Raw genomic sequence first — 20,603 nt, 5'->3', positions numbered from 1 at the left:
AGACAAGGCTGCAGGTTGGTGCATTGTGGATCTAATGTGATGCCAGCTGCTCCAGAAGGCTAACAGAAGCAGAACGAACCTCAAGGAGGATTTCAGACACACAGATGAGCTGCAAAAGAAGAATATTCAGCTTCATCCACGCGGACTCTGCCAGGCTGAAAAGACATTGAGGAAGAACTGAATTTTATGTGACACTGACGTCCTGTCAGAGTTTATTCCATCAACGAAGACGGAAAATATTTGTTAGACAAAAACGAGACTAAATGGACAAATGAACTAATTACTGTTTTAATGCAAAGTCTTATTCAGCAACCTGCAGAATCACACACTGTAGCTCCTGATTGGTCCAACACTGTCCTCCACCAGCCAATAATATTCTTGTTCAGGAGTTGATTTATGTGTTTGACTTCTTACACTCATAGCGTCTCTGTCAGTAATGTTATCTGACGTTCTTGGAAGGAACAGACTTATGAGAGCAGTTTGTTACAGCCCCCCGTGTGTCCTCACCTGTGTCCAGTTTCTTTAACTGTGTTTGTGTGATAGTGTGCGCTCTGTGCCTGCGAAGATCTTTCAGTGTCATCCTACAGGTGTGTCTTTCTGACTGGCTGGATTTGTGGGTTCGGCCTGGGGAGTGTCTGCTGCTGATTGGTCCATTCCCAACGTCCTGCCTTTCAAACAGTGAGTCTGACAGCAGCGCCTCGTTCTGTCCTCGGCCTTCAGACTCTTCTGTAGTTCCTCTGTGTGTTAGATCTGTGAGATCTTGTTAGGCCGAGTGCGCTGGTTGTTTTATTCTCACAGTATGAAGACTTCTTCTCTGGAATTTATGATGTTTTCACAAAAGTATGATTTTATCTCACAAACTTCTCAAAATCTTTAGATTTGCCTCAAATCAAAGTTGGCTTTCTACTTCATATCATGTAAACTCGACACAGGTAGTTTCTCATTCTGCAGACTGAGTCAAACCCTCACAGATCTTCAGTTTATCCTGCGATGAAAAAACAGCAGAAACCTTTGAAAGGTGAAACTTTGTATTTCAGTAAGCAGCAGCAACAACAGCCCTTTGTCTTATGAAAGTATCCGTGTTACACAGTGTGTAGAGACATTACCTGCCAAGTACAGAATATATAGTTCAATTGTTGTCAGGTAATTAATGTCATATATTAGCTGTCCATTGATAACTGAAATAAAAGAAGAACACAGTTAATTAATCAACCTTCATGTGTATCAGATCGTCAGTGTTACATGGTATAAAACCCCCAAAACAAGAGTCTACAGCCATGCTAGCAGCTCTGTCAGGCTGTGCTTGGCTAACTGCTACATCAGCATGCTAACATGCTCACAATGACAATACTAACATGCTGATATTTAGCAGCTATAATGTTCACCATGTTATTTCAGCATGTTAGCATGCTAACATTAGCTAGTTAGCAGTAAACACAAAGTGCAGCTGAGGCTGATGGGAACGTCATCAGCTCTGCAGGTATTTGGTCAGAAACCAAAGTGTTGGACACGTTAACATGTCGACCTGATGATGGCGCTAGATGGAAAGTCAGAGGATCAGCAGAGTTATTACAGTTCATCCTGAGGGGAGCATGAACGATGAAGCACATTTCGCAGCAATCCAGCCAATAGTTGTCAAGATATTTCAGTAAAAACAAAAATGTAAACCTTATTGTGGCACTAGAGTAAAGTTCAGAGGATCACCATAGTCATTAGAATGAATCCTCTGGGGATCATGAATGTCTGAACCAAATTAAATGGCAATCCATTGAATCGTTTTTGAGTAATTTAAGTCTGAACCAAAGTGGTGGACCAACTGACTGACAGTCAGACGTTTCTGTCCCTGGCTTCATACTGCTAGCTTTGCTAAAGTATGACTGACAGCTGATGAGGAGATTTTTTGCCAGGTAACAGGTGGAAAATGTTAAATATTCAAAGAACAGAATTTGCTATTAGTGGTTTATTTAGGGTTCTGGACTTTAAAGGACAGGTTCACAATATTTTCTAAACTGTCAACAGTCAGTTGTCCATATTAACACTGAGACAGGTTTGTCTTGCTGTCTCCAATCCTGCTGTTCATACTGGCTATTAAAAGATACGCTCATAGTGTGCTTGCATTGTAAGTGATCCAAATATCCACCGTCCTTGTTCTGAGTAAAATATCTGAATATCCCATAACACTAAAACTGTTGCTGAACTTAAATATGTTTCCGTCCACAAACCCCGATGATTCTCCAAAATCCCTTAAAAACATTAGATACAAAATATTGTGGAGTCATTTTTAATCTATGTTACAATAAAGGACAATGAAGTATGTTTTAGTTCAGGATGTTTACAGTTTGTGAGCATTTGAGGCAGCAGCAGCAGCAGCAGGAGCAGGAAAAGGTGCAGATTATAAACACTGATGAAAATATAATATAAGAGCTGATCTTACTGTCACATTCTTTCTGTTGCATGTCTGAACTAACCACAGACACTCGACTTGCTTCATTCTGTTGAGATGTGATGTTTAACTAGTGATGTTCTGCGAGTTTATGGGAAATGGTGTTTGTCAAAGGCCGCTAAAAACATAAATATTAGATAAACATATTACATTGTTTTTTGCACATTTACCATCCTTATGTAGACTTATAATTTAGAGACGTAACACAATGTTGAGTACTTTTATGTTGCTGCTCTGGATTTTTAAATTTCTTATCTCTAACAGAACCGTAAAGTTCTGGTTTTCTTTAGCTCTGTATTTTCAGTCACGCTCTCTTTTCAGTTACATATATAACTGTGGTTCTGTGGATTCTGAAAGACCGAAATAGACGGTATATAATACCAGAATCAATTGAAGGTATAATAAAGTGGCGTTACATATTAAAAAGTGGATTTAGTGTTTAGTTAAATGGATTGCCTGATAGCTAGCCAGGCAGTGCTAGCACTTAGCTAGCCAGTCGTTCCACAATGAGTGGGTGATGAATTTTGTTAGTAGCTTGTTAGCTACTATCTAGTCACCATGTCAGGTATTAGCAGGTTAGCTGGTTGCCCGGTCAAAAGATCGGGCTAACGTCCAACGCTGATATTGCAGATCTTGCAGCTGGGGTCTTTCTTGGCGTTGACGGTGGACTGACTCATGAGCTGGTGCCCGCTGATTGGTGCTACCGTCCCTAAAGACAGATCCACCGGCTCTGTGTAGATCACCTCCAGGATGACGTCCTGGGCGTGACGGAAAGACAGCGAGCCGTCTTCCTCCTCAGTGAAGCTCAGGAAGCAGTTGTTGGATCTGTCCAGTGGCGGCAGCCTCCCTTTACAGAAGGCGTCTCCTTTGGAGCCGTCAGGTGCCAGGACCAGGATGACGTAGTGGTAGGACGTGTACATGCAGTAGAAATCCCCGAAGTAGATGTTGGTGTTCTGGTTGAAGAGGACGTCAGCTTGGATCTGTGCAGAAACAAATGTACACAATGTAGTATTAATGTTACTTCCTCTGGCTCTCCTAATACTAATTAGGTCAGATTTGAGGATTGGATCCAGAACTCATGGATCGGATTTAGATTCAGCATGTGGCTCAGAGGCCAATGAACAGCTCTGAACTGGTTTATTTAATGATTTCATTGTCAAACAGCTGCAAGAGATGAACATCCACCACAGTGCTAGCAATTATCTTTATATACTTGAGTTGCAACAGCTGGTTGTTGATCACATTAGATGATGTGTTGATGTTACAGATAAACATCTACAGTGGTGTGAAAAAGTGTTTGCCCCCTTCCCGATTTCTTATTTTTTTGTATGTTTGTCACACTTAAATGTTTCAGATCATCAAACAAATTTAAATATTAGTCAAAGATAACACAAGTAAACACAAAATGCAGTTTTTAAATGAAGGTTGTTATTATTAAGGGGAAAAAAAACCTACATGGCCCTGTGTGAAAAAGTGATTGCCCTCTAAACCTAATAACTGGTTGGGCCACCCTTAGCAGCAACAACTGCAATCAAGCGTTTGCGATAACTTGCAATGAGTCTTTTACAGTGCTGTGGAGGAAGTTTGGCCCACTCATCTTTGCAAAACTGTTGTGATTCAGCCACATTGGAGGGTTTTCAAGCATGAACTGCCTTTTTAAGGTCATGCCACAGCATCTCAATAGGATTCAGGTCAGGACTTTGACTATGCCGCTCCAAAGTCTTCATTTTGTTCTTCTTCAGCCATTCAGAGGTGGACTTGCTGGTGTGTTTTGGATCATTGTCCTGCTGCAGAAGTTCGCTTCAGCTTGAGGTCACGAACAGATGGCCTGACATTCTCCTTCAGGAGTTTTTGGTAGACAGCAGAATTCATGGTTCCATTTATCACCGCAAGTCTTCCAGGTCCTGAAGCAGCAAAACAGCCCCAGACCATTACACTACCACCACTATATTTTACTGTTGGTATGATGTTCTTTTTCTGAAATGCGGTGTTACTTTTATGCCAGATGTAATGGGACACACACCTTGCAAAAAGTTCAACTTTTGTCTCGTCAGTCCACAGAGTATTTTCCCAAAAGTCTTGGGGATCATCAAGATGTTTTCTGGCAAAAATGAGACGAGCCTTAATGTTCTTTTGCTCAGCAGTGGTTTTCGTCTTGGAACTCTGCCATGCAGGCCATTTTTGCCCAGTCTCTTTCTTATGGTGGAGTCATGAACACTGATGCAAGTGAGGTCTGCAGTTCTTTGGATGTTGTTGTGGGGTCTTTTGTGACCTCTTGGATGAGTCATCGCTGCGCTCTTGGGGTAATTTTGGTCGGCCGGCCACTCCTGGGAAGGTTCACCACTGTTCCATGTTTTCACCATTTGTGGATAATGGCTCTCATTGTGGTTCACTGGAGTCCCAAAGCTTTAGAAATGGCTTTATAACCTTTTCCAGTCTGATAGATCTCAATTACTTTCTTTCTCATTTTTTCCTGAATTTCTTTGGATCTCTGCATGATGTCTAGCTTTTGAAGATCTTTTGGTCTACTTCACTTTGTCAGGCAGGTCCTATTTAAGTGATTTCTTGATTGAGAACAAGTGTGGCAGTAATCAGGCCTGGGTGTGGCTAGAGAAATTTAACTCAGGTGTGATAAACCACAGTTATGTTTTAACAGATGGGGCAATCACTATTTCACACAGGGCCATGTAGGTAGATTTAAAAACTGCATTTTGTGTTTACTTATCTTTGACTAATATTAAAATTTGTTGATGATCTGAAACATTTAAGTGTGACAAACATGTGAAAAAATAAGAAATCAGGAAGGGGGCAAACACTTTTTCACACCATTGTATATAATACCTACTTATTTCTACACATTTGTACTTACAGAAGTAGACAATCCCAAGAACAGGGAGCCGTCAATACAAAGCCAAAGAAAACTTTGAAACTGTTCTTTTCATTGATATAAAGGGGTTGGACAAAATAATAGCTACACCTCTCGGAATAACACAGTACAGTTCAACAGCAGCACAAACTACAGCAACGCCCCTCTAAAACAGGTTCAACACAAACTGAACGTTTTAACCTTCATGATTTATTGCAGGACTGTTGTGTTAGATTGCCTTAGTTTTAGCCGGCTGTACCTAATAAACTGGAGCGTATGTTAAAGGTTTAAAGTTGCAGTAAGCACCTACAGTTCTCCATCTAGTCAGTGTCACTTACATCTTTCTATGATTAAACAAAAATGCCATTTGAAAAAAACAAACATTTGATGGTTCCAGGTTCTCAAATTTGAGAATATGCTGCTTTTCCTTGTCTTACATAAAGTAATATCATAAAGTAAATATTTTTGGGTTTTTGGCCTGTTGGTCGTAAAAGAACAAGACATTTAAAGATGTCACTCTAGGAAACATCTGTAAAAAAATCGATAATGAAAATTTTAAACATGTTTGATGGCAGAATGGCTCCACTTTTTATTTGAAATTCAAACTTTTGTTCAAAAGTGGGAAATAATTAAATATTCGAACTGTAATGACCATTTGAATGTAAAATGTACAGTCTCTAATCAGTGTTTGAAGTAGTGAACCTTGAAGTAGACCTTGTGGTCCAGCAGAGGGCGCTCTCCGCTTGACCTGACGATTTTGGTTGTAAATGACCAACAAACATCAGACTGGGAGCAGCTGCAGGCTGCAGAAACCAGCGGAGTGCCGTCACCTCTACGATCAGAAACCAGTGGAGCGCCGTCACCTGTACGACCACAAACCACCGGAGCGACGTCACCTGTACGACCACAAACCACCGGAGCGACGTCACCTGTACGACCACAAACCAGCGGAGCGCCGTCACTTGTACGACCAGAAACCAGCGGAGCGTCGTCACCTGTACGAGTAGAAACCAGCGAAGCGAGGTCACCTCTATGACCACAAACCAGCGGAGTGACGTCACCTATACGATCAGAAACCAGCGGAGCGCCGCCACTTCGTGTAGTATTTTGTAAAGTATTGACGGACGGGAGTTAGACTCTTTATCTCCATCGGGAACAAAACACTGACGTTCAGGTACAGTTTTCAACCAGCAGCAGCAGTTTAGACACTAAACAAAACAACCATCGTCTCATAATCTGTCCATGGCTGTACCTGGAAGCGGTAGGGTCCATATGGGGAATCCTGGGGGGGCTTTCCTGTGTTGAACTCTGTGTTGCAGCTGAAGAAGACCCCCTCCAGTTTGCCACTGATGGGTGACCCATGGCTGCCGCTGTTGTCTTTAACTGATGGCAGCATCCGGCGGCACTGAACGTCTCTGGAGCGATAAGAGGGGCTGTTGACAGCACACAACAGGGTTCAAACACAGATCAACTCAGCCTCTTGAGATGCAACAGGACACACACACACACACACCTGGCCTGTTGGAAGTACTCCTGCTGTTGGTTTCTGTAGAAGATGGTGAATGGCAGCATCCTGCCGGCGATGGCCTCGGCTTTCTGCAGCAGCTGGTTCAGATGGACGGTGGAGTAATCTGGAGACACAACACACACACACACTTGTGAACATGTTGACATTACACACTGTGACTTTAAGAACTTTTTATTGTCTCCGCGGAGAAAATCTAGTCAAGTTCTTCAACTAAACATGAAACACACACAATCAGAGAAAAGACGAGCTAGAAAGGTAGCTCAAATGTTTCCAAACTCCTCTGAAACAGAACATTTAACACATCCCCAGTCACATGTCCCCCTCACTTTCACAGTTTCAGGTTGATTAATTGACTAAAAGCCCTGAACATTGTCCTCTTACTGTCCACATGGTAGAAGCTCTGCGTTGATGTTAAAATCGTCTTCAGTTATCAGAGCTTTTAAGTTTTATAAGCAGTAGTGAGTGATTTGAAGACTTTTTTTTGCATCTCAGGCAACATAAAAGCTGCCCACCTACTTGGTGAAGATTGTTGGGGCTGAATGCAGCTTGCGAGGAAGCCTGCAGACATTACTCAGGACCAAAAAAAGTCTTTCCTCCCCCGCAGCATTTTCAGGTAAAAAAAATCATTGAGCTGTTTTTATTTACAGATAATTCTCCTAAAAGACGCTCAAACTGATCATCAATCAGAGAAAATGCAGTAACAGACAGTTCTGTTTGTAGTAAAGGTTCACTGGTGACAGGCAGAGAAAACCGATGAAGTGTGAGTGCATGAAAAGTCAAGCGAGCGAGTTGATTGGTTCGCGGACTGACAGGTGTTCAAGGTGTCGAACCTGCGGTGCAGAACTCGATGATCTCGCTCCACTGAGAGATGGCGTAGTCTCCGTCTGGCTGTTTGGCGGCCGTCTGGACGGCCACGGTGTACTCTGTGCGAGGACTCAGGAACCAATGACCTCTCACCGTCATCGGCAGGGGAACCGCCTTCGCCACCAGCTTAGTCGGTACGTCCTGAAAGACAAAGACGCAGGATGCGGAGGACAGTATTCAGTTATCGTCCTCCTGGTTACTTTCTTTCCACTTATTGTCTCTAAATGGAGATTAGACAAGCAGCCATGTTTCCAGAAAATGTGAATGTGAGAAGAACATGAGCTCATTGGCTGATGGAGGTAAACAGCTGGTGGAGCTGATCCTCCAGCCGCTGCCATTAAAGCATCGCAGAAGAAGAGGACATAGCGAGACGACGTCATTAAAAGCTCAGACGATGGAAACCATGTGGGAAACATGATGGAAACATGACGTTTCTGTTAGCTTCATGTGTTCATGTGAGGAAGGCTCCAGCCTCCTCATCGCTCCACACACATCTGATGCTTTCAGCTCTTCAGGCTTCATGCACGCCATCATTTATTCACTCTGCTTCTGGTTTCATCCACAAACAGCTTCCACACCTCAGACACTGTTTTGATATATTTTTTGTTTTTGTTTTGTAGTAAAAACAGGTCAATGGAAACTCACTTAGTGATAAACTGGGTAACTTTTTGACCAGTCTCTACCACGGTCCTTATTCCAACAGATATATGATCCATTTAGTTCGTCTTGCAATGTACAAATCATTTCTCACTCTCAGTAGGAAAATCAGTCTTTCCATCTCCTGAATCTCTTGATGATTTCTGTCGGTGGGTCGGCCTGTAACCATCTACGACTGACTGACTGATTTTTGTGCTGCTGCAGTAAATATTGCTGGAGGTTTCTGTCACTTCCTGTTATTCCTTCTGGCACATTGCCCAAATACAGTGACATGAATGTGACTGAGATCTGCAGCCCAAGAATCTGCTGCATGAGATTTCTCTCCAGAGATTTTCCCTAAATATTGGTACCAGATCGAAGAGTCATGAAAAAAACGACCAAGAATTCACGCTGATCACAGAGATTCAACATTGGGTGTAAGAGATGATCAGACCTTTGCCGTACCAACCTTGTGTTTAAACTTGTTGGAGTTCTTGTGCTCCTTCTTGTTGAGGTCGATGAAGTAGTGAGTGATCCTCTCTGTGCCTCTGCTGTCCATGTCCCAGCTGATCTTGAACGAATCACAGGTGATGTTACTGATCCGGATCTGCTGAGGAACCGGCAGGTTGTCCATGTACCCGATGCCGCTGTCTGCAGACTCTGTGCCTGGAACACAGTCAGACAGACATATATACATTTACATCAACATGTGGACACGTGGTAGATGCTTCACTTCACTCAGGAATTTTTTTTTGTAAATAGTAAAGTGGTGTCACAACCAATGTGACATATGTTGCTGTACATTTTCTCAACATTTAATGCAGTTGGTGAAACAAGCAGAATTCTGTCAAAATAAAGCGCATGTGTAGGTTTCTGCACGTCAAGTTAAAAGTCGGTCACATGTTAAAATCACTGCAGCAGATCAGAGATTATTAATGTTTAAGTGCTAGAAAATTCTCTGCATCCATTTGTTCTGAGGGACGAGGCTCACTGATGATGTAAGAAGATTATGTCAGAGTCACTAACTCGCACAGCAGTGTGTGTGTGTGTGTGTGTGTGGTTTATCATCGTTAAAGCACAGTGTTCAGAGTACGTTGACCCAGACTCACATTCCACATCAGATCCATGTCACATACCATAAGAGCCACGACATGAAGTCGAGTCTCGATGGGAAAACAAGAAAAGCTGCTCTGACCGACTTCAGAATCTGCAGACTTTTACTGTTTAGCCTCGTTAGCAGCGTCCAGACTGAAACATCTCAACGAAACGTGCTTCATCGTTCATGTTCCCCTCAGGATGAACTGTAATAACTCTGGTGATCCTCTGACTTTCCATCTAGCGCCACCATCAGGTCGACATGTTAACGTGCCCAACACTTTGGTTTCTGACCAAATACCTGCAGAGCTGATGACGCTCCCATCAGCCTCAGCTGCACTCTGTGTTCACTGCTGATTAGCAAATGTTAGCATGATATCACGCTAAACTAACATGGTGAACATTATACCTGCTAAACATCAGCATGTTAGTATTGTCATTGTGAGCATGTTAGCATGTTAGCACTGCTGTGTCTAAGTACAGCCTGACAGAGTTGTTGTCAGTTGGAGCGTGACTTGTGACCTCAGCTGGTACACCCTCATGTCATGACATCATGACATCACACGTGACAGCTGTGGGGAACACTAGATCAGTGAAACAGCAAGGACCCTGGACAAGAGACTGAATGAACACAAAGGTGTGACCGTTTCCATTCAACCAAACAAAAAACAAATCCGTCAACGCAGAGAAAATGATTTAGAGGTTTCAAAACTGTTGGATGGATGCAAAGGACCTGAATCTCAGGAACTCTATTAGAAGCAAAATTACTGGAATAAAATACTGCTACCGTAACATGATAAACCTTCCTAACACACAAACGTGTTGCAGTGAATGTTTCAGGATGATTTCATCTGAGTACAACAGTCAAGGATTTGTGTATTTTACACAGTCGATGGATCCATCCTGCTCTGTAGCTGAGTCTGACTTTCTTCCTCTGTATTCATCTCCTCTCTCTTTCTGTCTCTTCATCCCTCCTTCCCTCCCTGCATTCGGCTCAGAGGACAAAAGGCTTCAGTCAGCTGACACAGAGACCTCGCAGGCTGGACAAGGAGCCTGTTGAGGAGGACGAGGACAATTCAAACTGCCAACGTCTTGTTACAACTCAAACCTCTCTCTCTCTCGGATGGCCGCCCACCATTGAGTCTGGTTCTGCTCGAGGTTTCTGCCTCTTAAAGGAAGTTTTTCCTTGCCACTGCAGCCAAATGCTTGCTCATGGTGGGATTTGTTGGGTCTCTGTAAATAATATCATAAAGAGTTCGGTCTAGACCTGCTCTATAGGAAAAGTGCAATGAGTTAACTTCTGTTATGAACTGGCGCTATATAAATAAAATTAAATTGAATCTGATGTTTTGTACAGGTTTGTCAGTGTGAACAGGAAACTAATTAAATCTCTATATCAGAGGGCCAAACATTTCATTCCAGGGGCCACATGGAGGAAAAAGTCTATATTTTCATGAGTCATGAGCCTTTTAATCTAACAGAGAGTGAGTGAGAGCGAGTTTGAAGCACTTTGTGCTGTACACTGAACACTGATGCAGGAAGTACTCAGATCCTTTACTGCAGTAAAAGTACTAACACACACTGTAAAAATACTCTGTTACTTCAGTAAAAGTGTGTGAGTGTAATCAGGAAAAAGTGCTTAAAGTATTAAAGCAGTGAAACGTCCCTGTGGCTGTTGTGATATTATATATTCTATCATCAGATTATTATTCCTCGTGCATTAATGAAAAAGCAGGATGTTGCTGCTGCAGCTGGTTGAGCTGGAGCTCATGTTGAACTGCAGCTGATGATTATTTTGTCACACCTAGAGTTCACAATAGGAACTGCTTTTATTGTTTAAATATGAAAATAACTTGGGGGCACAGCAGAAGAAAAGAGTTCCCGCTGACCTTCCTTCCTCCGCCCTCCTCCTCCTCATCCCTCCATCCTGTCAGTGAATGGAGGAGGTGAAGCGTATATTCACCACGGGAAGGTAATTAGCCACAGTGCTCTGCTGTGACTCTGGAGATGCACCAGACCGAAGCTGCTGCCAGGTTTTAGTCCTGAAGAACAAGAGTTCCTGACAAATAGGAGAAGAGTTCACTCTCTGGAAAGTGAGAAACCGCTTCACCTGTCGGCTCTGTGACTCACCTGCATTCACTGCAAACATTATTATTTATTCTAATAGTATTAACACCAAGACAGACTGTTCTTAAACATGGCGCTGTATACCATTCACCAGAACAAATGGAGAACGAATCTTTAGAATCAAACTAAAGAGGTCAAGTTGAAAACAACATGGAACTGCAAGAAAACTTTGTGTTTGATATCTACTTAAGTTTTTACACCTGAAGTATTTATAAGTCAAAGGTTATATGAACAAAATCCAAACATCTAACTGATGATATGAAACTTCCTGATGAACTGAAAGTGGAAAAGTCAGGGGTGTAGCACGAAACTCTGGGCCCCGCATATACAGCTCCGTGGTGCCCCTTCCACTTTTAATACAACGGTTCTTGTGCAATAACAAATAACAGAATAACAACTACACTACATGTAGATCAGGATAATCAGTAACTGACTCTTTTAGACCACAATACCACGTTTAAGCAAATCAATCTGATTATTTTACTGTAAGCTTTGGGTAACACTTTATAACACAGTCTGTGTTTTACAGTTCAACTGTGTTGTATGAATTATAAGATAATTACTACTTATACTATGGCTACTTAAATGTAGCTACAGAGGAGAAACAAGGCTATGGGGAACAAGGGAAGAACAGTTACCTTACTTTACCCCCCACAGTTTTGGTAGCTATTATAACTGTACATGATTACGTTATACGTTTCTCAGAATCAGTGTTGTTAACACAATTTTCCCCCAAACTTTTGTTTTCCAGTGCTGTACCCTGTAAGTAACCAGTATTTACAATAATACTTAAAGTATCATTTATTTCTCTTCCTCCAAAATGCCCACGGGTTACTCCCTTGTTCCCCATAGTACTTGTTTTTAAGTACTTTGACTCATACAATGAAATTAGATCGCAGGCTGTATTATAAAGTGCTACAGAGATGATTCTAAAATAGGATTTCTTTAGTTGTTCAGGTCTTTACTCGACACAAGACAAACGTAGAAATAAGCCATATTTTTGGCTTTTACACTGAGGAAGGATTACTGTGTTTCCTTATAAAGTGAATAAGACTTCACTTCAGGCTAAATATTGTAATGCTAGCTATCTAGGTTCAATTGCTACATGCTAATACTAAACTGTTTTCCTTTTGTTTGCTGCTGCCTTTTACTCAAAGGTCCAGTGTAGGAGAAACTACGATGAAGCGAAACTCGATAACGGCTCTCTCTAGAGCCGGTGTTTGCTTTGTCCGTTCTGGGCTCCTGTAGAAACATGGAAGGGGAAGGGGACCCGCTCCCTCTGTAGATATAAACGGCTGATTCTAAGGTAACGAAAACACAACGCTTCTTATTTTCAGGTGATTAAACACTAATGAAAACACATTTATGAATATTATAATTCTGCCAACAGCTCCTCCTAAATGTTCCACGCTGGAGCTTTAAGTCAAATTTGAGGCTTTTGATTAATATCTTACACTGTAACTTTTAATCTCCTGTTTTATCTTATTATCAACTGTATTTAAATGTCTTTTTATATTGCTTTATGTTGCTTTTACATTTTGTCTTGACGCCTTTTATGCTTTGTGTAAAGCACTTTGAACTGCCTTGTTGCCTCAATTCAGTTTTTATGAAAGAGGTAATTTCCTGGAAGTTCTCTATGAATCCAGTTTTATTTATTGGCCCAAACAGGGAAATAATATTCTGTAACACATCTGCAGGGATGAACTGGTTTGTTTGGTGATTTCTGATGAAACTAAAGTTCTGAAAGAAAGTGCTGCTCATGGAGACTCTTCAAATCAAAAGCCCTCCTCAAGTGTGCAAGTTTTTACTTTATTTCCCCCCCAAAATAAAACTTCAGGCTGAATGACTTCCTGTTTGCCTGATAGATTTTATTCTTTGGTGCAGCCTTGCTCTGCTCTGTTAGTCTCCTTTACATCTATATTCAAATCAGAGCAGCCAAACACAAATCAGCTGCATTCACATCAAGTCACCAAACTGCACCTGAGCAGTTCTTCTTAATGATAACATAAATGTCTTTACTTACTTAATGTACAAAATTAGACGCTGAAAAGCTGACAGATGCTTTTATAACAAGTCTGTGTTGTTGCAGGTACAGGTGAGACACGGCACAGGAAGCCCAGCGTGAGTAACAGATCCATGAGTTTGAAGGTTTATAATGGAAAGTATTTTATATTTCGTATCTCGAGGTAAACAGAAGAAATACAGCGTGCATGTTACAAAGGCATCTACCAGGAAAGTGTGTTTCCATGGATCCTATTGGCCATCGCAGCGCTTTGCAGGATGATGTCACGCATTCGTGTTTGCAGGTGCAACATGAAAACAGTTAAATCTCTTCTTTTTCGTCTCTTTTCAGTTGGCAAACAACAAAACTGCATCACAGCCAACATCTGGTGAGCAGAGAGACAGACAGGTCAGCAGAGACAGAGAGACAGACAGGTGAGCAGACAGACAGACAGGTGAGTAGAGACAGAGAGACAGACAGGTGAGCAGAGAGACAGACAGGTGAGCAGAGACAGAGAGACAGACAGGTGAGCAGACAGACAGATAGGTGAGTAGAGACAGAGAGACAGACAGGTGAGCAGAGAGACAGACAGGTGAGCAGACAGACAGATAGGTGAGCAGAGACAGAGAGACAGACAGGTGAGCAGAGAGACAGACAGGTGAGTAGAGACAGAGAGACAGACAGGTGAGCAGAGAGACAGACAGGTGAGCAGAGACAGACAGGTGATGCTAATCTGCGTCCATCTGTTAGCTGCTCCTCTGCTCAGAGGAAAGTACTTTTACACGTTTGACTTGACGGCTCTGAGAGCTGAGAGGGAACCAGAGCAGATGAACGACGAGCTCCTGTTCCTGGACTGGCTCGTCCTCATCCTCGTATTTCAAAGTGGATCTCTGAGTTTTTTCCTTCTACTTTATTTTATCAGCTCAGAGTGAAATTTGACTTTTGTGTGAAAATAGAGAAAGTCCTAAAACGTTGTTGCTGATCTGATCGATGGAAACATGCTAACATGACTTATTTTCTTGTAATTACACAGAATGTACGCGTCTCGTTAAACCAGACTTTTCTCGTTAGAACAACACACCAACGTGTCGTGTTCTAACGAGAAAAGTCTTCTTATTTAATGCTTGGGATGATGCTCAGAGAAAGTATCGTCCATCCATCATCTCTACCCGCTGATCCTTGGTAAGGTCGCGGGGCTGAAGCTCATCCCGGCTTACAGAGGGCGGGCAGGGACGGGGCCAGAGGGGTGGCCAGGGGTGGCACAGGCCCCCCTGGACTCTTACTGGCCACCCCTGGTGCCCCCCCACTAGAGTGAAAAGGTTATAGGTAGTCGTCTTGTTAATATCAGAACCTCTGCATGAGGTGACTGTTCACAAGTCAACTGAACGACAACTACGAGACATGAAGACAGATCGTAGCAGAATCACATGACTCGTGTACACCGGCAGAGTCCAGAACATAGTCGACCGCTGCTGTATTAATTAAAGTTACTCACACACACACTGACCTCCCCTGTCACACAGCTGCAGGCTCTTCAGCTCCACACTGTTCAGGCTGCTGTGAGGAGGCTCCATCGAGTCAACATCCAGAGAGAAGCAGGCAAAGATTAAACCACAGCGAGACAAAACAAGATGGAAAGCATCAGTTTAACAGCCGTGAAGCTCCGGGAAGTTTTCATTCAGCGGCAGTCTGACTGCAGCTCGCTCTATCACTCTCTCGACGTCACTGAAGCAGAGACAGAGGGAGAGAGGGAGGGAGAGAGACAAAGAGAGAGGGAGGGAGAGAGAGAGGGAGGGAGGGAGAGAGAGAGGGAGGGAGAGATTGTTTTTGTAAGGCTTTAATAGAAAAATACATTTAAGCAGATTTAATCAATATTTAATAACACCCCTGTATGAGTGGTGTGTCGTGTCTCTGAACCATCAGCTGAACCTGCAGCTCCGCTCGGCTTCACAGAGACTTTCAGCTCGTTGTTCATCTGTTGCTGCTCTGGTTTGCTCTCAGAGCGTCGCTTCCAGAGAAGAAGAAGCTGTAAAAAGCCGCTGAACTCGAGCTGCTGAGCTTTATGCTACTTCATACTTCTTCTCCGCCACATCTCAGAGGAAATATTGTACTTTTTACTTCCCTACGTCTGTCTGACGGCTTCAGTTACTTCACAGATCACAGTGTTTCATCCCTTTCCTGTCCAGTGAAAACCTCGTATCTCCAGGTGTTTGTGATGAGCTGAAGGATGAAGCGTTTCCTTCATGTGCTGAGGAAACTCTCCTCCTCCTGAAGCTGAATAAACTCTTTAACCCCCCCTCGGATCAGCTGGGAAACGCATCGTCACAGAGCTGAAAACAGGCTGTTTCTCTGAGCTCAGGAAGACTTTTCAGAGATACGTGGTTCTCACAGGACAGCGACGCTACAAACACGTGATGACCTTATAGACCATGATGCATTGCTGCAGATTAAACTACCCAACAGTATATAAAGCAGTTAAAATGAGCTCAACCTTAAACATCTGCAGCAGTAAAATGCAACACACACATGAACGCAGCAGGAATATGAATCCAGAAACATCAGATATAATAAAACACTGACAGGAAGCGTTTTACTGCACAGGGACGACTTTTACTTTTAAGTACATGTTGCTGATAATACTTACATACTTTTACTTCACTAAGGTTTTGAGTCCTTGTAATGAAGTATTTTCACAGTGTGGTTTTAGTATTTTTACTTACAGTTGGAAACAGGAAATGAACAGCTGTCGGCCATGTTTAAGTCCAATGTTTTGTTGCCCCGACCTCCTCCACCTGCGTCGCTCTATAGCAACGTCTCCTGACTTCCTCCTTCGCTCCCGACATGATTAATCCTGCCACTAGAGGGCGCTAACATTTAATGATTTACGTTGTGTGTTTTGTGCCCAAAAGGAAGGCCCCACAACGTGAAAAGGTTTAATCAGACAAGACAAAAAGGAAAAAGTAATGTGGGTACTTCTGGACCATGTGTGTGCAGGGTCACATAATAGCTCCGATCAGCTGCACTCACCTCGCTCCATTAAAATGCTGATTATATTTGATCATATGAGCAGCAAAAGTCCTCCGGTCATATACGTCACAGTGTGTGTGCAGCCTGGGTGGAGGTCTGCGCTCTCTGGTTACTGGTGTAGTGTTTTTGTGGCAACAACAAAATGAGATTCACATCAGAATAACAGACAGTGATGTCATCATCTGAGGATTAAAACATAATGTCAGCAGGAGGAGGAGGAGGAGGAGGAGGATTACAGGCCACTGAAAAGTGAATTAAACAAGCGCTTACATAAGGAGATTAACTACAGAGTCTAGCCAGTTCAGGAAACACACTCACATTTTACTTCTATACTTGTGAGGACACTCATTGACATAATACATTCTGCTAGAATGAGTCAAATTCACCTCCTGCAGTATCTTTGCCTCCCCTTCAACTCTCCGGCGCCCCCTGGGGAGGTATTTTCTCTGTTGTCTTTGTCCTGTTGAATGTCTTTTACAGACCATATCCACATATATGATATATACATATATAATCAGTGTCGGAGCAGCAGTCATCAGACGTCAGGTGTTTTAAACTACTGATACCTATTCCTACACGTTTGACAGTTGAGATGCCATGCGTCATGAGTTTTGTCGTCTCCTCAAAATGACGCTGGAGGGAGCGAGGATGTCCCGTCTAGTGAATTATATTCCTCCGTCCAAATGGAAAGCACCCTGTGTCCTCCTCCATGGACGGAAAACCCTCCGTGTGATTGATGAAGTCTGAGCAGACTGATTTCAGAGCAGAAATCCTCAGTGTCGTGTGCAAACCTTCTACTTGTGGAAACTAACAACTTCTGCTGCCACCAACTCACCTGCCCCTCCATCAGTGAACCCAGATACATGCAGTCTGTATCCGTTGGACTCTGGGTCGATGGAGAACGACGAGTAACGAGCGAGCACTTTGTTTCCACTGAAGTCCTCCATGTCCACCAGCAGCTCGTACATTTCAGTTGTGACTCGATGACGTTGACTTCAGTTAAAATACTCACCGTCCTTCTTCTGACGCCATGCCACAGTCCACCTACACACAAACACATTCATTAGTAAATGCTGCAAGTACTTAATCCAGTATATTCTAACATAACCAGTACTATGAGTACTGCTGGTGCTACGACTCGAAGCATCAGTCACGACTTGTAACTGTGTTTCTGTCAGAGATGATCTCACTGTCTTCACTTTTACTGTCTGAAGGTCGACCTGCGTCCCGGAGAGGGGGAAGTGTACCTGGACAGCAGACTTTTCTCCAGCGGGGTAGATGGTGTACACTCCGCTGGGTCGGCTCTTGTCTGGGTGACAGATGTCACTGCAGTCCACTGGGAGGACGGGCTTCTGGCAACTGGTCAATAGTGGAGCCAGGAGGAGGAGGACGACGGATACCAGCTGGAACAGAGGAGACATGAGAAATATTTGAATATTATTTGAATAAACATCATGCACTTGGCCCTTAGGTGACCCGACCTGAAGCTTATTGGCACATTATTGCCTCTGAATCCTAAAGGGCCACTTACACTCTTTAGCTTTGTTGTTACAGGCTACTTGATTTCACAGCTGATGCACTGGTGTCGGTGAAACCATGTTACTGGTCTGTCAGCCAGCCGGACCTACTCTGTGCTGTATGTATGTATGAGGATCTGTACTGTAGGTGTGCCCTCAACAAGACTCCTGGGCATGCACTTCCTTCAGTGCTGCATACTACCCTAGCCTCGGACATGGGACAACCCTGAAAGTCCCAGCTCAGGGTAATGCTGCTCTTCCACGGAGATTTGCCAAACCAACCTGTTAGTCTTTACTTTTAAGTATCGTGTCAATCTCACCTTTGTGTCACATGTTTGTTTTTGAGTGTGGAATGGGCTCATTGTTGCCCCTTGTGGCTGCTTGGAGAAAAACTCCCACTACATCTGTTGGTTCTGACGTCGTGTATCAGGGTTTTTTTCTGCCCTCCAGCCTTAGGGGGCAGTAATGGGTCCATTACAGCTTAGCACACCACAGTGAGGTAAGAGGCGCACTAGAAAACTTACAAGCAACACAAAAGTGAGATTTGTGCTTCATTGTAAGTGTTTTCAAACAGTTTTTTAAAAAGAGAAAAGACTTTAAGAGCAGACGTTCTGAGAGCAAACCAGAACAGCAACAGATAAACAACGAGCTAAAAGTGTCGTAGGACCGGTTTTAGGACCCAAACACAGAACACACAGGACAGAGCACGGTAAACTGAACACAGCCTTTATTGGACAGATAGTAGCAGAGAAATTAGTATTTCGGCGTAGTTGGTGGCCGCCTCGGGGACTCAACCGGGCCGGGTCGGGGACGGGACTGGCGAGCGTAGTGGAGGTGGCTGAGCTGACCAGGCGGAGGATTAGTGAAGCCGGACGTGTAGTGCAGGGAACCGGCAGGCTCTGGAGGCGGAATCGGCTGGACGGCGAGACTGACGTGATGACAGATATCCGGATGATCCGATGAGCAGTCTGGGGCGGTGATCACCGGCAGCGAGCGTGTCTAAGACAGAGAGAAACCGAGATTACTAAATTGGCAAATAAAGAACACTTTTAATCGTGTCTTACTTGTGGCCATTACGCAGGTAACATGTACGGGGACGATCTGGCGACGGTAGCGTGGAAGTACCCATATGAACGGTGGAGACTGATGAAGATGGGATGCAGGTGTGCCGCAGGCAGGCGACCAGGGAGCCAGGCCAGAACACAGACATACAAATACAAAAACAATGACAGAGAGAGGACAGCCAGGAGACATAAGAAAGGGTAGAAACACCGGGTTACACGAGGATCAGGGGGGCATAGTGGCTAACTATGACAGAAAGTCTCTATGAAGCTCTGTGAAGCCGAGCTGCAGGTTCAGCTGATGGTTCACCAGCAGAGACACACTGTTTTCATGTTGTCATTTCATACATTGTTATTATGAAAATATTGGTTACTGTATAGCCCCTTTAACCAGCGGTGGATCAGAAAAAGCTTATTTGAATCATGTTTGTAGTTGTAATGGTTTTCAAGGCCAATGAAAAACGTGTTTTTGTTGATTGAAGGACGTCTTGGCCTTAAAAGCTCAACATAGTGAAAAGAACTGAGTTCCTATACATATGTTACATGCTACATTATGTTAATCAGATGTATAACTTACCGTCACTGTCAGATTTCAGATGAAGTGAGCTGATGCTGCCTGGTGTCAGTCTGATGTTGCTGAGATGTATTTATGTTCTAAAGATATATATAATAAATGACCAAACAGCTGCTGCTTCACACCGAGAAAACCTTCACTTATTATGAGGAAATGTGTGTGTGAGGGAGATAGAGAGAGAGGGAATACAATGAACAATAGACAGTTAAAAAAAGAACAAAATCGATGCAGCACAACCAGAGATATCGTCTTTTTTATTCCACACATTCTTCTTTGTCAAAGCCTGGCGCCTACATTACCCACAATCCTTCCTCTGACAGCTGGGTGTGAGATTGTGGTGTGTTATGCTAGTAGCGGCTAATGTAGCCTGCAGCAGAGGCGAGCAGCAGGCTGCAGAGGTCTGCTGAGCTTGCTGCTTTCTGACGCCACAGTTTCAAACTTGTAGTCTTCAGCCCCAACCGACACTGACTCGAGTGACATCACTTGAGGGCGTTTATCGGACTCCTCTCAGCTCCCTCTGAGACACTGAAGGCCGTCGTACTACTTTAAAACAGTAGAACTTCCCAACACCTGGAAACACTCTGAGGTGGGAAATCAGTGGAGTTTAATTTGTCGGCATTCAGTTCAGACTTGTGCCATACTGGAAGTGGAAATGTTTCAGGACCGAACTCGCCGTCGTAACGTAAAAGCGACCAGGGTGCGTATTTAGACACGAGGCCGACACGTTTGATTTCCGTTACGTTAATGTGAAGAGGTGCAGGTCTGAAAGTGGCCTGAGAGAGATGAGCAGGAGGAGCAGTCCTGGATGTTTTGGTGCCAGAGAGGAACTTTTTCTCGTCTTAAAACTTTTAAAAGTGTCTAGT

At 43.4% G+C, this 20,603-nt stretch overlaps 2 protein-coding genes across 4 annotated transcripts in view; one reads left to right on the top strand and one right to left on the bottom strand.

Moving 5' to 3' along the window:
* LOC122867428 (microfibril-associated glycoprotein 4-like) overlaps positions 1-20,603 on the top strand; it is a 439,962-nt gene that overhangs the window by 105,712 nt on the left and 313,647 nt on the right. The window lies entirely within an intron of this gene.
* Positions 2,266-20,321, bottom strand: LOC122867423 (phytanoyl-CoA hydroxylase-interacting protein-like). 3 transcript variants are annotated; one of them, XM_044178217.1, is made up of 10 exons: positions 19,744-20,321; positions 19,170-19,248; positions 17,836-17,991; positions 16,589-17,632; positions 15,069-15,286; positions 8,807-9,003; positions 7,668-7,842; positions 6,823-6,940; positions 6,562-6,742; positions 2,266-3,423 (listed from the first exon to the last, which is right to left on the bottom strand). In XM_044178217.1, exons 5-10 carry the CDS (start codon positions 15,133-15,135, stop codon positions 3,049-3,051), a joined length of 1,113 nt encoding a protein of 370 aa, XP_044034152.1. In that variant the 5' UTR covers positions 15,136-15,286; positions 16,589-17,632; positions 17,836-17,991; positions 19,170-19,248; positions 19,744-20,321; the 3' UTR covers positions 2,266-3,048. The 3 variants fall into 3 exon arrangements, with proteins under 3 accessions (XP_044034152.1, XP_044034150.1, XP_044034151.1); XM_044178215.1 differs by lacking the exons at positions 16,589-17,632; positions 17,836-17,991; positions 19,170-19,248; positions 19,744-20,321 and adding an exon at positions 16,282-16,560 and having other exon boundaries at positions 15,057-15,286; XM_044178216.1 differs by lacking the exons at positions 16,589-17,632; positions 17,836-17,991; positions 19,170-19,248; positions 19,744-20,321 and adding an exon at positions 15,491-15,666 and having other exon boundaries at positions 15,057-15,286.

Source organism: Siniperca chuatsi, linkage group LG20 (genome assembly GCF_020085105.1).
Source record: "Siniperca chuatsi isolate FFG_IHB_CAS linkage group LG20, ASM2008510v1, whole genome shotgun sequence".
Lineage (NCBI taxonomy): Eukaryota > Metazoa > Chordata > Actinopteri > Centrarchiformes > Sinipercidae > Siniperca > Siniperca chuatsi.
The sequence above is the reverse complement of the archived record's forward strand: the minus strand, read 5'-3'. Positions and strand labels throughout refer to the sequence as shown.